The sequence below is a fragment of the Myxine glutinosa genome, chromosome 12 (assembly GCF_964187855.1).
Source record: "Myxine glutinosa chromosome 12, kmMyxGlut1.1, whole genome shotgun sequence".
NCBI classification, from domain to species: domain Eukaryota; kingdom Metazoa; phylum Chordata; class Myxini; order Myxiniformes; family Myxinidae; genus Myxine; species Myxine glutinosa.
Genome location: NC_136272.1, coordinates 109,139,224 through 109,154,810, shown reverse-complemented (window position 1 = coordinate 109,154,810; position 15,587 = coordinate 109,139,224). Strand labels below are relative to the sequence as shown.

At 44.8% G+C, this 15,587-nt stretch overlaps 1 protein-coding gene across 5 annotated transcripts in view; it reads left to right on the top strand.

Annotated features, from left to right (window-relative positions):
• Positions 1–15,587, top strand: part of LOC137437765 (protein diaphanous homolog 2) — a 74,686-nt gene that overhangs the window by 16,887 nt on the left and 42,212 nt on the right. For 4 of the 5 annotated variants that reach the window (XM_068132369.2, XM_068132368.2, XM_068132371.2 and 1 more), the window contains 9 exons: positions 6,263–6,445; positions 8,142–8,246; positions 10,348–10,481; positions 11,620–11,694; positions 12,442–12,517; positions 12,648–12,787; positions 13,355–13,463; positions 14,992–15,102; positions 15,221–15,339. In XM_068132369.2, coding sequence (XP_067988470.2) covers positions 6,263–6,445; positions 8,142–8,246; positions 10,348–10,481; positions 11,620–11,694; positions 12,442–12,517; positions 12,648–12,787; positions 13,355–13,463; positions 14,992–15,102; positions 15,221–15,339 — 1,052 coding nt within the window. Of the gene's footprint in view, positions 1–5,581; positions 5,643–6,262; positions 6,446–8,141; positions 8,247–10,347; positions 10,482–11,619; positions 11,695–12,441; positions 12,518–12,647; positions 12,788–13,354; positions 13,464–14,991; positions 15,103–15,220; positions 15,340–15,587 lie in introns of those variants that run through there. The other variant, XM_068132372.2, reaches the window with a different exon arrangement.

The window sequence follows — 15,587 nt, the reverse complement described above, 5'->3', positions numbered from 1 at the left end:
GATAACTCCCACCCGGGCCGCAGCGTTAATGGATACGCCGAGCAAAGCGAGCTGCGACTCGGGCCGTTAACAGTAGACTCACCCGATTCTGAGCGGTTCCAAATCGTGCCACCGGTACTCAATTGAGGAAATCACGAAAGCGATCGAATAGAGGAAACCAAAAGGTAAGGAAGAACAAATATGATTTATTACTACACGAATAAAAGAGGAAACGAAAGAAGGGCATGTACAGGGAGAAGAGCAAAAGGACACAGGGCAAGCTCATACAGTCTTAATTAGCACGCCCAGGACAACACAAACAGACTTACACGAAAGGGTAGTGGTAGGAGGAGAAGGGTCCAGGCAGATGGTCGGGGAGGAAGGTCCGGGCAGATGGTTCAGGCGTTGAGGTCCGGCTCCAGGTTCATGCTCCACTCCGGTCCACGCTTCACCTCGGTCCACGCTCCACTCCGGTTCCGCGGCGAAACCCGGCAGGCAGCGCGGTTGGTATTGTCGCGGTATTGTCGGCGCGAGCGGACCTTACATGCGGGGGGGGTGGGAGGGGGGTTCATATATCGGGGAGAAATCGTGTCTCTGACGCTCACTCTTGTCTCACTCCCCCTCTCTCGCTCTTGTCTCTGACTCACCGACTCTCTCACTCAACTTGTTGTCTGCAGACCGGCTCCCTCACTCTCTCTGTAAGTAGTCCCACGCGAGCGCTTATATCACGCGCTCGCGTATCAAGCCGCAGGCTTTTAGGACACACCCACCGGTAAGCTCGCCTTGGCCCTGGTTGGTCGCGAGGGCTCACCGACCCCGCCCTTAACAGGGCTACGCCTCGCTCCGATAACTCTTCCCCCTTTTTCTCCGCTCTGACCGCATGGTTAATGGCGTTTGAGCCAGGCAGCGAACGCTGCTGGCAAGCAAGGGAACACAATTTGGAGGGAGGCAAGCCCGCAAAATGAACAGGATTGAACAAGGGGCCTAGGTTATTTGATTAATGCAACGCAGAGTCAAACTATTGGAAACAGAGCCTTACCTGAAACACATACTACTGAAATAACTGAAAGGTTCCTATGGTGTCCTACGTGTTGCAATATGGACTAACTAGGGTGCGACCTTTGACCTTTGGAAGATGGGGATATTTACAGGGAATTATTTACAAGGCTTATTCTTTTACAAAGTGAAGGTTCTAAAAACCGCAACAATATATATTGTCGCGCGGACCCTTCGATTAATACCAGGGCTCGCGGATAGACCAGAACGGCTTTAATGGAGGCGACGACCAAACACGGATTGTGCTATAATAAACGCAGGAGGAAGAAGAAGTGGAAAGCTGTGGTAAAAGCGCTTACCTTCTGGTGAACCGACAGCAGCTTCGATCCTGCAGGGAATTGATGAACTCAACAAACCAGATTTATCGTACAAAAATAGAGATTTATTCATGGATCCGATAACGAGGAACGTGAAGGTAATCAAATAAAGGGCCTAAATTGGGATCCCACACACCTCACTTCGGAAACAAGACACAGGAATGAATTAAAGGAAAATAATTGTCTCGTCGTGTAATGTAAATGTGGTGCGTCTTAACTGTCCCTCGTCTTGTCTTGTCTGCCGTCCAACACGGCTCCGTTCGGCCCTTGTGTGCCGTCCAACACGGCTCCGTTCGGCCCCGATGCACCCACGAGGTCCCTCGCTCCAGCACCGAGCACCGCTCCAAGCACCACGCAGATGGCGAGCCAACAACCACCCGGGACCTCCCAAGACCAAGCAGGGAAGCGCAGAGAGCACAAGACAGCCAGGGAAGGACGTGCTGCAAGAGGGTTCGAGCTGCAAGAGGAAGCTGCGCAAGCAAGAAACGCCGGACATGCAAGACGAACTGCTGGATCTCCAAGAGTGCAAGAGCGAAAATGTCATTTGGCGCGCCCCTATATAGCCTTGCGGCGGTGACGTCAGCCTTAGCGCGCCACCCAATCAGTGCCCTCCACCGAATCACAGGCCTGTAGCATGGTCATAGCGCGTGGCACTCGATGTGGCTAGGCCTGCCGGAGGTGTAGCTGGCGGCGGCCATCATCGGCAGTGTCCTGGCCTGGTTTCCTTGCCTGTTCCTTCCTGTCACTGTCAGGGAAGGGAATTATTTAATGTTGCGCTAGGGACCTGTCTAAGTGTCTATGTTGGTGTGCATTGCCATAAGGGACGAAGGTTTGACTACCAGGTTTGACACACAGGGGCTATCTTATTCCCTACACTATCTAACACTCGAACATCCTGGTATGTTCACAAGCAGACATCTTAACCCGACAAACCGGACTAACATAGACTTATTACAGGTAGATTCCCTAGCGCGACAGTCGAAGCATGTTACCTATTCAGATCTACCTGGCTCTAGATATTGCGCTACCCTACGACATAACAATATATATACACCACCGGTCAAAAGTTTTAGAACACCTCAATTTTTGCAGTTTTTATTGAAATTTATGCAGTTTAATGTCAAGTAAATAACCTGAAATGGTACAAAGGTAAGCAGTAAACTGCTCGAGGTAAAAAAAAAAAAAAAAAAGTTTAGGTCAGCAAAAACGGGAAAATAATGTAAATTGCAGTTATATTGTAAAAAAAAAAAAAAGTCCTTCAGGGAACAAGTAATGGGTTAACAACTTACAGCTGTTCTGCAGCAATGTAAGTAAATTAAGCCTTGAAAGTTGATGCAAACAATTCCTACAGGTGTCCCAACCTCTGCTGGTTCCTTGATTACAAACCCCCTGTCTGTATAAAACAGTAATGGAACAGACTGTTATTACACCCTCTGAAGCATTATTTGGACAATATTGCACTGCAGGAAGTAGTATATTGGAAACTGGAGGAAACTCTGACAGGAAGAGTTCTGGCAGACCCAAAGCCACAACAGAATCAGAAGACAAGTTTCTGAGAGTCAACAGCTTGCATGGTAGGCGGCTCACAGGACAACAGCTTCAAGCACAGCTTAACACTGGTCGAAGTAACCAAGTCTCAGTTTCAACTGTGAAGAGAAGACTTCGAGCTGCAGGTTTGACAGGTCGAGTGGCAGTAAGAAAGCCATTGCTAACATGGCAAAATAAGAAAAAGAGGCTTGCCTGGGCCATGAAGCACCGCCAGTGGACTACTGAAGACTGGAGAAGGTCTTATGGACCGATGAATCAAAATGTGAAATCTTTGGTTCATCACGCAGGGTTTTTGTACGCCGTTGAGTAGGCGAAAGGATGGTTCCTCAGTGTGTGACACCAACTGTCAAACATGGAGGAGGAAGCGTAATGGTCTGGGGCTCTTTTGCTGGCTCCAGAGTCGGCGACTTGCACAGAGTGACTGGCACCCTGAACCAAAAGGGCCACCACAGCATTTTGCAGCGCCATGCATTACCCTCTGGTATACGCCGAGTTTGTCAGGGGTTCAACTTACAGCAAGATAATGACCCTAAACACACCTCCAGGCTATGTCAAAACTACCTTCGAGGAAAAGAACAAGACGGTAGGCTTCAAATCATGGAATGGCCAGCACAGTCTCCAGACTTAAACCCCATTGAGCTGGTTTGGGATTAACTGGACAGAAGGGTGAAAGCAAAGCAACCTACAAGTGCAATACATTTGTGGGAACTTCTGCAACAGTGTTGGGAAGAACTTCCCGAACAATATTTGATTTCCATTGTAGAGAGAATGCCACGAGTGTGTTCGGCGGTTATTTCTGCAAAAGGTGGCTACTTTGCTGAGTCAAAAATTTAAAATTAAATTTTGTTAAACAAAATGATTCTATGATTTCTTTTTTTATCTCCAATTGTTTATTTGTTGTATGCTTAATTTCAGAGTACATTGAGACATTAAACTGCGTAAATTTCAATAAGAACTGGAAAAATTGAGGTGTTCTAAAACTTTTGACCAGGTGTGTGTGTGTGTGTGTGTGTGTGTGTGTGTGTGTGTGTGTGTGTGTGTGTGTGTGTGTGTGTGTGTGTGTGTGTGTTTTTTGTATATTATACCTACATATTTCACATCCGCATGAGGAGTGTGCTGGGCGTGCAGCTTCTTTAGAGCTGTAGTTGGTAGCTGTAGTGCATTCCAAAATCCTACTACCAACTCTGAATGTGTCCATTAACAAACTTAGACCATCCCTTTGATCTGTCGACTCTCACAGGTTGACTTTGACCTTTGCCTCATGCAGACAAAGCCATGCAAGTAGCCACAAAAGGCTGATGTTGTAAACGGTCCCGGCTGCATCTGGAGCGATGTAATTTCCTTCCTTGGTCTCTCCAGGCCTCACAGCTGCTGAGCAGCTTTTCTTTTGGCTTGTGTTCCAACTATGTTCCCTCCACGTGTTTTGTAAATGTGATGTCGTTGTGGAAGCATGCCTATTCACTGGTGCCCAATTTAAACCCAGGCCAATTTAAGTAAAATATTTATCTCCGCTGATGTGTCGTGAACTATATTTGACCAAAAGAGGTCATTTACATGACCAGTTTGTATAAAGACATCACACGTAGCGACATTATGCCAAATCCCTGGCCATTTCCTCATCACTCATCATCACCCTGTCAGATCGATAGGTATTCTTATTGCAAATGTCTATTTCTACTAATGCTTCTGCGATGACTCCTTCAACAGATCCGATGTTTCCCATCTTCTTGTGATGTCCACCAGGGAACGTTTTTGGCCCACATCTTTCACGAACCGGCTTTCCAAGCATGACGATGGACTGAAAGTGACAGAATTTATTTAGTTTGTTCAGGATGCCGTTGATAACACACCTACTCTTTGTAATGGATTCTGTGGGATCTTTAATGCCTAACAACTATTGCTAGTCGACAGGACACTGCGTTTATTTTCCATCCAAGGGACGACACACACAATTATGCCTCGCCCTGCCTGAGAAACACCAGGATGACGATTTATACCTGGGTCAGGACTCAAACCCAGGCCGGACTGCTAAAATAATGGTGCAGATACCTCTACGGCCTTTGCTATCTTGCGAGCCCATATTCATCTTACAAAAAAAAGTTATTGCAAGCAAAAGTTTTGGTTTATTTTAAGACAAATACTCAGAACGAGAGACAAATCCTTGCATATTAATTTTTTTCTGTTGAACATATCTTGAGCAGTGGTTATAATTAGTCGTATTAATTATGCCTAATATTATTTTTGCCGATTGGTACACTTTCCGTGATCATAGGCCATTAGGTCATCACATGCGTGATCATCTTCAAGCCCTCTCCATGAAAATTGGATCACATGATATGCTCTTCGTTACATCCGCCACCGGAGGAGGTGGATGGAGGTTATGATTTTTGTGTTTGTATGTTTGGCTGAGAGAGAGCAGGATATGTCAATAAGTTGTGGACGGATTCTGACAATTTGGACAGGTTGGGTGTGTGACAACAACGAAATTGATTAAATGTTGGTGAAGATCCGGATCCAGATAGGAGAATTTTCTTAATTTTACAAGTGACTCTTCACCATGAAGAGATGGGACCAAAACTATATATGGCACGATATCTCAAAAAGTTATCGATGGATTATGACAAAGCTTGGTGTATGGGTTGGGTAGATGACAAGAACAAGCCGATTACATTTGTGTTCAGGTCTGGATCCAGATCTGGCCTATCGGTGGGAGACAAAGCGTAAACTGTTCAGCCTGCAGAGGTATGCTGTCTACCAAGTGCTGTTCTAGTTCTGCATGTATCCTCAGTTTACAGTCAAAGATTTTCCGATTTACAGGCTCGGTCTGTTTGCATTGCCACCTGACCCCAAAACTCACGTCTTTGCGGTACTCTGTTCAAATGTCGTGTACCCTGTCGATTTGTCTGTGCTCTCCTAATATCCTCATAAAAGTCTATCGCTGTCTAGCTTCCTCATCTTTTATGTGATGTGTGTCGTCGAGCTCCTCCGTGAGCCTTAGATCACTGTTTAAAGAAAAAAAGGATTTTATTTTAATTACTTTTACTGTGTTCCAACAAACGCGCCATCCATTCCCTTTGTGCTAACACATCGTCGAGTGAAAACGCCTTGCGATGATAACAAACATGCTGCATCATTAACCTTTTAACATCACGAGTGAAGGTCGGTGAAGATGGATTTTCCGGTTAATTGTATTAACTTTTTTTGTTTGTTGAACTGATTATCAGTACGTGCTTACATAGGCTTTGGAATGCAGAGCGATTTGTCTTGATTTACTTTATCGTTTGGTTCCATTCCTGTATTGATACGATTCTCACCTGCTGCACTTCCCACCTTGTACCATTCTCCCGGCCTGCCTCTTGCAGCTTGATCGCTTCTCGAGCATCCGCATGGCAACCAGCAAACGAGATCACCGGGCATTTGGGACGCCCCATCGGCAGCCAATTCTGCAAGGCACCGCCGAGGAACCGCCTTTCAACACCCAAAGCCCTTTTCCGTCAGGAGACCTTTCCAAGAAGGAGATTCTGAGCCTCTTTGAGAAGATGATGGTGTGTCCCACTGGCTTGCGTTCGGACCCCATTAAGGCCACTGTCATTTTGAGTACTCGCATCCACCTTTTCCAGGAGATTGAGTTTTTAGAAAGCCGTGAGGAGTTTGTTCTATGTACCTGGTGAGGCTCTGCATTTTGTTAAATGCTCTGTCGCGTTTGAAATTTTAAAATGGGGAGGGATATAACGACCCCTGAAGGACCAGGTACTTGCGTATGCGAGTCATGAAATATGTTTGTTGACTTTTATGATGGACCAAGAAGCCTTTTGATCATGTACGAGTTTCCTTGCATTGTATTGGTGTTGAATATGAAAGAAAGCAACAGAAATAACCCATGCTTGCATTGTCCTTCAGTTTTATCTGCTTGCTGGCTACTGTAGGCCCTCGGGCGTTTTCCTTATTTTGGGTCTTTTTCTTCTGCTTTGTGTCCTGTGTTGTCACCGGTCATGGGTTCAGATGCAACTAGGCCCTTTATAACAGTCTTGGAGGAAAAAAGGAACTGAGATCATTTTTTTTCTTTTGTTCTTTTGTTTTACCATTCTAAGCTCGTGTTGCCGAATGCAAGGGCGGCTTCTCTGTACATCACACCCACATTCATTGCTGTTCATTTATGAAGTCAAACGGAAGGCTCGCTGAGGATGTTTCGTTGTGGTACACGTGTTGCCAGCTCGAGGTGTCCCACTTTTGTACCTGCTTTTCCCTGTGCACCCACTTTGTCCTACTCGTGGGCCACCTTTGTTTGTATAAACATTTGGTTTCCGTAATGCAAGTTGAATGCTTTGTTTTCATGGTTCCATGTTCACATTGGCTATTCAGTGGCTTTCCTCCTTACCTCTTAACTTGCCTGTGCCGTGTAGTTGGTTTTGCATGTTCTGATGACCTTTTTCACTTTCTAAGTTGTGGTAGGACTTTGGAGCTCACCACCATTGCATTGGCACCATGCTGGCACCTTGAGCAATGTGAAAAACACTCGACTACAGCTGTTATGGACTACTATCGGCTTAAATGGCTAGTGCGCAAATTATGTTGCTGATAGTTTTCTTGCTTTATGTGGTGCTTGTGGTCCCCCACTCTCCCCCATTGCAACTTCCTGCCAGTGATGTGGCCGGTTTATTGAGGAATGAAATGGCGTTTGGCGAGTGGTTTTGGGTGACTTGTTCTGGAATGCTTGAACAGCAGTGGGTGGTGAAATTAATTGCCTCACATTTTGACCTACGGTGCATTAACAAAAACACCAATTAAGGAAATTGCAAATTGTGAGGCAGCTTGAATTTTTTTTTGTTTTGGGCCTCCCCTTCTCCCAAGCACTCACTAAGCTGACGTTTTAAATTAGATATAAGAATAGTACATTTGTCAACGTCCATGCAATGCAAATGTTCTGTATTTGATCTTGTGATCCACATCGCATATTGAGCTGGTCGAGGAAACGCCACCATTAGTGATCTTTGATGCATTTGAGGTGAGGATTCTTCTCACTGAGCAATCCTGCCATAGGGCTCTTCCTCATATTTGCTCGATGCTCCAAATTGTTCACAATCGTGTTGATGGAATCGGACATAGAGATGCGATGAAGGTTTTGTTGAAATGTTGTGTGTTTCTGTTTGCCAATACACCTTTCAGCGGAGAACGGGATAATTTCTCCTCTCCCCTCTCCCCTCCCCCATCCCTTCACCGAAACCCAATGTTGTCACACAGGAAGACATGAATCTTAATGAAACGCACAAAGCTCCCCTACGAGAGAAAGACCTGGCTACCAAACGCGACATGGTCATGCAATACGTCAGCACCGCCTCCAAATCGGTAAGGCTGTCACTACGAAAGCCACTACTGGCCTTGACATCACAAACTATTCTTTTCTTTCTTAGCTCATTTGTCCTTTGAGTGGCGAAAAGCCTGAGAAAATTTCCAAGGCCACCAGGCATGGATCCACTGTCGATTTGTTATTCACAGGCGAATGCAATGCCCGATAACGCAGAGATGGAGTCTTTTGGGGTCTGAGCAATATATAGCCTATTGCTTTTGTTTCATTTTAATGTTACGTCTTTGTTGTAGTTTTAAACATGTATGCATTAATTGCATTTGTTTTAATATTCCATCTGCTAGTTGAATAACTTTTTTATTTATTTATTTTTAGTTTCGGACCCAGTGTCGATTACATTTTGCCCTCCACATTTGATGATCAGGAACGCTTGATCCACAAAAACCAAGCCTCTCCGTGATTATCACTGGAGTTCCATCATCCACAGGGTGTGAAGAGCCGTAGTGCTAGCTCTTACTGACATTGCCTCATTCTTTCTTGGTTTATCCTAACATGATTCCAAGCACAATGGTCAGGAAACACCTGCGCGAGTGAGCTTGGTGTCGAAGGGGTCCAGTCGTCATGCCGGTAGGGGTGGCGCCGCAAAGAGCACAGGAAGCCGTCGGCTCCACGGAGTCTGGCGCCGGAGCGAGCAGGGCGGGCCATGCAAAGCCTCTTTCCATTGTTCACCAGTATATTCTAGCTCTTCCCTCCTGTTCTAATCTGTGCCTTCCTTACTTAGCTCTTTATTAACAATATCGGCTTGGAATAAATATCAGGATCTCCATTCCATAGTGAAGGTTAAACGTTGTTTAATTATACTTTATATGCACCTGAAAACCACTCGTTTAGTTTGAACCGCACATGATTGGAATACGTAGCTCCAGAGCGTGAGCCTTTGGGGAATGGTTTGTAAATCACATAGCAAGGGACACACTGAGTTGAGGGATGTGAATAATAAGAATATCATTTTGCCAACAAAATGGAAAGGGATTTGGATGCTTAAAACTTTGTCCGGTTACAGCTAATGTTCCGGTCTTCACTACGACCGTGGCTATCAGCAGGTAGGGAACCCGCAGTTTGAGTTGCTTGGGACATGATACTGCATGAATACGTCAGGCCCGAATGGCTTTCTTTTGTTCTTGCATTTCCTTGTTTTTCCTTGGACTGTATGTATTGCTGTCATTTGTTTTTACAAGTCACCACTGATTTTGATGAAATGCAACTTTTCTTTCTCTGTGTGTTATCTACAACTCTTGCTGCCTATTTGGAGGGTGCAGGTCCTGGTAAGTAGCTGCCTGTCCATCTGGCCTGTTCACCAATGTTGCTTCTGCTTGTCCTGATTTTTTTTTTGGCTTTGCCAGGACGTTGAACCCCGCCCCCGTCCAACAGTGCCACTCTTGCCGTGCTGATTTTTATTTTCATCATAATGCGCTTACTTTGAGGAACATTTTTTTTTTAAATGTCTCCTGCATGTCGAACATGCATGTGTTTGTAATGTTTTCCAACGAAAATCTTTGTTCAACTTCTTCATGGATGCCTTTCTGGTTCGGCCATGAGGGGGCGGCCTCGTGTGGACTGAGCCATCCTTCTCAAGCTGTGATTTTATTTTTCCCCACCATCATTCTTTAATGCCTTTTTTGCTTGTGAAAGCATTATGATTCAGATGCATTACATGGACAGGAAGTGTGTCCATTGTAAGAAAATGTACAAGGTTGACAGACTCGACCTTACACCAACACCATTATGGCTTTGCTGTTCTCTTTCGTACAAATTCGCCTCCTAATGGCAGTGCCGTGGATATATGACTATTGGAGCTGGAAGTGAACCCCCACCCACAGAGAAGGAACATTTTAAACTTTAAACTGTTGGAATATGTGGGTTATTCTACATACATAAACAGAAGTAATTACATGCATCACTAAGGTTGTTACCTGTATAATGTCCATTGTAATCCACGTGGGCAAGGTGCAGGCTAATGTTGCTGAGTGTAGGGTGCAGAGCAAGCTATGTCTCAGGGGTGAGTACATGCTTCCAGATAAATGCAGACTTTTGCTCGAATGGCATTGATCGTTTGAACCCCACCCTACCCGCTCTCGGCAGGGCCTGAAAAATCGACAAGACCACGCACTGTCATCACAAGAGTACATCTACGAACTTCGTTCAGGTATTCAAGATGAACGCCTTCTCAACTGCCTGGAGTCTCTTCGGGTTTCACTCAAGAGTAACCCAGTCAGGTACTGCATGGTGGCGTTACGAGCAGGTGATCTGGAAGAGGAATTTGTTGTTGGGCTTGAAAGAGGAATTTGTTGGGGAGGAGTGTTAATGAAGACATATGTGGAGCTGCGCGCATCAGTGATGTTATCTTGAATACCAGGAGGCCCGGTGGTGAATGTAGAGTGAGGGAGGGAGGGGAGAATGTTGTGTTGTTGCGAGTTGGGGGAATAGTTGAGATTACAGGGAGGAAACCCAGAGCAATGCACCATTAGTGAAGAAAGGAATTTGCTTTAAAGAACAATTGGAGAAAGAGGAAAATATGCAGCCCAGTTGGTGATAATGTCCTTGTTTTTGAGGTGGCATTGGCTAACCTTTTGTGGAATGAACTCGTTTATGGAGACATGAAGAAAGAAAAGTACACACAATTCAAAATTATCTCCTCCACTCGATCTAAAGCTCTCGGAAATTGATTGTGTTCCCTGGTAATGAAAAACATCCCTCTAGGAGTCTAGGAGTCTCAGGATTGCATTGTTGGTTAATGATATCATTGCTGAACATAGCTGAAAATAGAAGTCGTTCATCAAGCTGGGATCACCGTGTGGTTTTCGGCATAATGTGCTTTACTCGAAACACAGCGTCGGTTCTGCCGAACCAGTTTCTTGGCTTGGGTTACATTACTGGAAGGGTCGCCACTCCGACACAGGAAGTCAGGGCAGGAATTTATAATTTGTTCACGGTACCGACAGCAATATCTATATACCTACTCTTTGTTGAGGACACCATGTGTATATCTCATACATATCTCAACTACTTAGTTGAGAACACTGTGGGATCTTTAACGTCCACCAACTAATCCTGGCAGATGGGGCGTTCAGTTTAACATCCATCTGAGGCACAGCACCACACATCAATGAATCCATGCAGTTTTGCTTTTTTAAAAGAGGCTTGCAGAACCAATTTCTGAGAATGGAGAATGTTTTTCAGGCTATAATGTCCCCAATTTTGTATTATGATAATGGAAGCACCAATGGTGTTGCATGCATTATATGTTGTAATTTATTACCTTTTTCCAATGTTTCATAATATAACAATGGTAACTGTTGATCGTCTATTGCTTGCCATCCATAGCTCCTCTTTTCTCACTGCTTTGCTTTACAGCTGGGTGGAGAATTTTGGTCATGAAGGCATGGGCTTGCTCCTCCATCTCCTCAAGAACCTGCAGACTTCATGCAGGTCTGTTTTTCATTCGGATTCTCATTTGCATCAGGTTATGGTTTACTGAGGTGGAGTTTGCTTATTTCCTGGATGGAGGTTATGTTTTCAACCCTGTCTGTTTGTCTGTTTGTGAACAGGATCTATTAAAGCTGTGGACGGATTAGGCCAAAATTTTGTGGGGATGTTGGGTATGTGACACGGACGAAATGATTCGATTTTGGTGAAGATCCGAATCTGCATCTGAGAATTTTTAAAGTGATTCTTCACCATTGAGTGATGGGGCTAAAACCAACATATAGCAGGATATCTCAAAAGGTTAAGGACGGATTCAGACGAAACTTGGTGGGCAGGTCGGGTATGTAAAAAGGACAAATCTATTCGATTTTGGTGAAGATCCGAATCAGGATACGAGAATTTTTTAATTTTTTAAGTGACTTCACCATTGAGTCAAGTGCCGAAAAGCTACATAAAGCGTGATATTTCAAAAAGTTGTGGATGACATGACAAAACTTGGTGGATGAGTTGGATCATTGAAAAGAACTGGCCATTAGCTTTTGGTTCAGGTCCGAATCCAGATCTGGCCTATTAGTGGGAAACAAAATGTGAACTGCTTAGCCTGGCTGAGGTATGCTCTCTACCAAGTGCCGTTCTAGTTATTCTTGTCTTGTGCTGCATTATTCATGAATTGCTTCCTTTGTGAAAGGTTCCTCTTCCTCTTCTTATGTGTACTATAATAGCTCTTCCTCTCTTCCTCAATCTTTCCAGGTCTAGACACGAAAGCATGAATAAAAGGAACCAGCATGAAATAATACGCTGCCTCAAGGCTTTCATGAACAACAAGGTTGGCAACTGGGGTTCCTAAGTCCTATGCGCTTACCATCCCTGTTCTCTCTGACTCTTGCTCTCTCACCTTTCTTAAGCACAAGCAGAAATACCTGAGGATGTGCCTCTGACCCCTCCCCCACCCTCAGTATGGCCTGATGCGAATGCTGGGTGAGGAGCTGGGAATTCTGCTCCTTGCTCGAGCTGTGCATCCTTCTTACCCACCCATGATGGCTGATGCCTTGAAACTGCTCTCGGCACTTTGCATCGTTGAGGAGGATGAGAGCATGTAAGGATGCGTGAGGCTCTTGGTGGTTCGTAGGTAATAAGAGGCATTTAATGAAACGGATTAATCGGGTCACCATAGTGTTCAAACTTTGGGCTGCAAAATTGTCTCTGAGCAACATATCCACCAATTGCTTGAAGGACTTGGGAATCAAACCATTGATCTTTTCTTCCATCTTAATGTTGAGTACTTATGGAGCATTGGGATAAATTAATTTTGTAATGTGGTTTGACTGTAAATCCACAGGCCTGGAGAGATGATGCACAGATGGGACAGCAATACTAAGTTAAGGTACTTCCAAAACATGGCATGGTCTACAGAGCAATGGCCTTGTCTACGCAGCACATAAATTCCAGGGGGTTTGTTTGTGATGTCCCTTTATTTTGGGATTGAAATCCAGAACTACACAGCTCGTTTGGGGAAACACGCTATCACCAAGATATCCGGTTAAATTAGACGAGTCAACAAAAATGTACGAGGGAGGTAAAAACACAAAAATGACGATGATAGGAGTGGAATATCAATCCCGTGTTGTGTGACAGTGACAGTTGTGTTTTGTGGTGTGCTCAGCCACGAGCGTATCTTGGAGGCGCTGACACAGTGTGCGGAAGAAGACAGCCGGGAGAGGTTTGGTTACATCGTGGAAGGTCTTGCCCTTTGGCAGAGCATTCATTTGAAGGTGAGCACTCACAAATACTCTATCTTGGGCCTTGCTGCTGTGAGTCCGCTTGTATTGCTAAGGATAAACTTTTGTAATAAACTAATGGCATCACTTTAAAACAAAGTACCCTTTTATTAACGTGGATGGCAACACTCAGTTTTGTCCTTTGCATCATGTCGTGGCTTCATGTAGATGACCACTCCTTTTAAAACAAGGTGTGGTTGTCCTGTGAGTTTTCATTTCCTTTATGATGGGGGAACCCTGTTGCTTAACCTCCTTTGAGTAAATTAATTGGACTGCATTTGTACCCATGTTTACTCTCCTGGGGTTAATTTCAGCCATTGTGTGATCCCAGTTTACCATGGACGAGCCAGTGAAGTCATGTGGTACCTACAGGTTGTCACAGACGGCCTGGTTTTTACCTGTGACATGTCGCAGGTCTACAAGAGCTTCTCGTGGTGGTTGTTGTTGTTGTTGCAGTTAAAGTTGGGGTCGGTTTTTGAAATATGCACCCATTGGTCCAACAGTTGTCAGACCCACCCACAATTGTCACTTGACTCCACCCACTATGGCCATGGCACACTGTCAAAATAATATGGCCGCCATCTTGGTTTTCTGGTTGGCCTAAGACAATCAGGCCTCTAGACCTCTGCTAGTCATACATTGCCTGGGTTTGTTGTGTTAGATTTCCATTGGCTTTGATTGCGTCGAGTATTACTCACGATGAGGTACCCCGAAAAATCTAATCGATGTCGAATAAAAATGATTAGTAAGGTTTAATCAAGCCTATCGGCACGCACGGTACGCGGCTCCCTAAAAAAACAGTTACATATTTATTGAACGGCCCCATATTGGTGTTAAACAATCCGTGACCAGGTGACTCATCAGCTCGATCTGATGTAACCTTGGGGAGGGTGTCATCGGTGAGGTGTCAAGTTCATTGTTAATAGCACATAAAATGTGTGTTTCCCAATCGGACTGTCACCGGATTTTGTCACAGGTTGTGACTACAGTGTGGTTGCTCTTGTTATATTATGCAAAGTATCGTACATTGTTTGAGGTCAAAGGTCCATCCTCTCTCTGTCGTAATTGTAATATGCAGAGATTCATTGATGTTGCATCACAATGTTTCTGCCCACATGAACGTGGCGGTGCAATAGAAATGCATTCAAATGTCTGTGACAAACGGGCTGCACATGTTTCTTAAAGAAACCCTTTAGGTCTCTGCAACATCTTGAGAACACTGAGCTGGGTGTGCTCCTTCACCAGGCATCCCCTTGGGGAATTGGCCTTAATCATTCTACAGATGTGAATGTTGTTATTAATTTGGTTACAAACTTAAAAAATAATTTGAGTTGGCAATGAAAATAGAAGAAGGCATTGCAAACTTTAAGGATTAATTGGTATGGCACATATTCACACAAGTACACACACACCATACATTTCTCTGAGGGCCTTCTCAATAGCTACCCCATGGTTCAGGTGTTAGTTTCGATCTCGAGGTGGTTTACCTGACAGATGTCTGGTGCGTCTCCTTGTATGGCAGGTTGGCTGCATGCAGCTCATCAATGCGCTCCTCACCTCTGTGGACGAGTTGGACTTCCGGCTCCACCTGCGTAGTGAGTTTATGCGCTGTGGCCTGGCAGACACACTCCAGGTAAGTCAACGGTTTATTTTCTCACCTCACCGTCGCCCTATGAGTAAAACATACCTCGAGGTCGTTTCACACCAGTGAACACTCACCAGCACACTCACTCGTCTCTTGTGCTTTGCAGGAACTGAAAGACCTGGAGAATGACGAATTGGATGTGCAACTGCGTGTGTTCGAGGAGAACCGTGAGGATGACTTTGTGGAGCTGTCCCATCGCTATGAGGACATCCGCTTTGAGCTTGAATATCCCATTATCTGTGATCGATAGCTCGAATATCTCATTATCATTACCTTTCCTGGCACTCTCATGTTGGAGTAACCTGCATTACTTTAGCCTCTTTGCTTTCACCGCTACCAGCTGTTGCTCTAACTATTTTTGCAATAATTGTTTGGAGCACACAGGTCACGTGTCGAGACCTTGCCATTTCCTCATTGGTGCTTTTTAGCGAGACAACAACAACAACAGCAACAACAGGCATTTTAAGGCCATT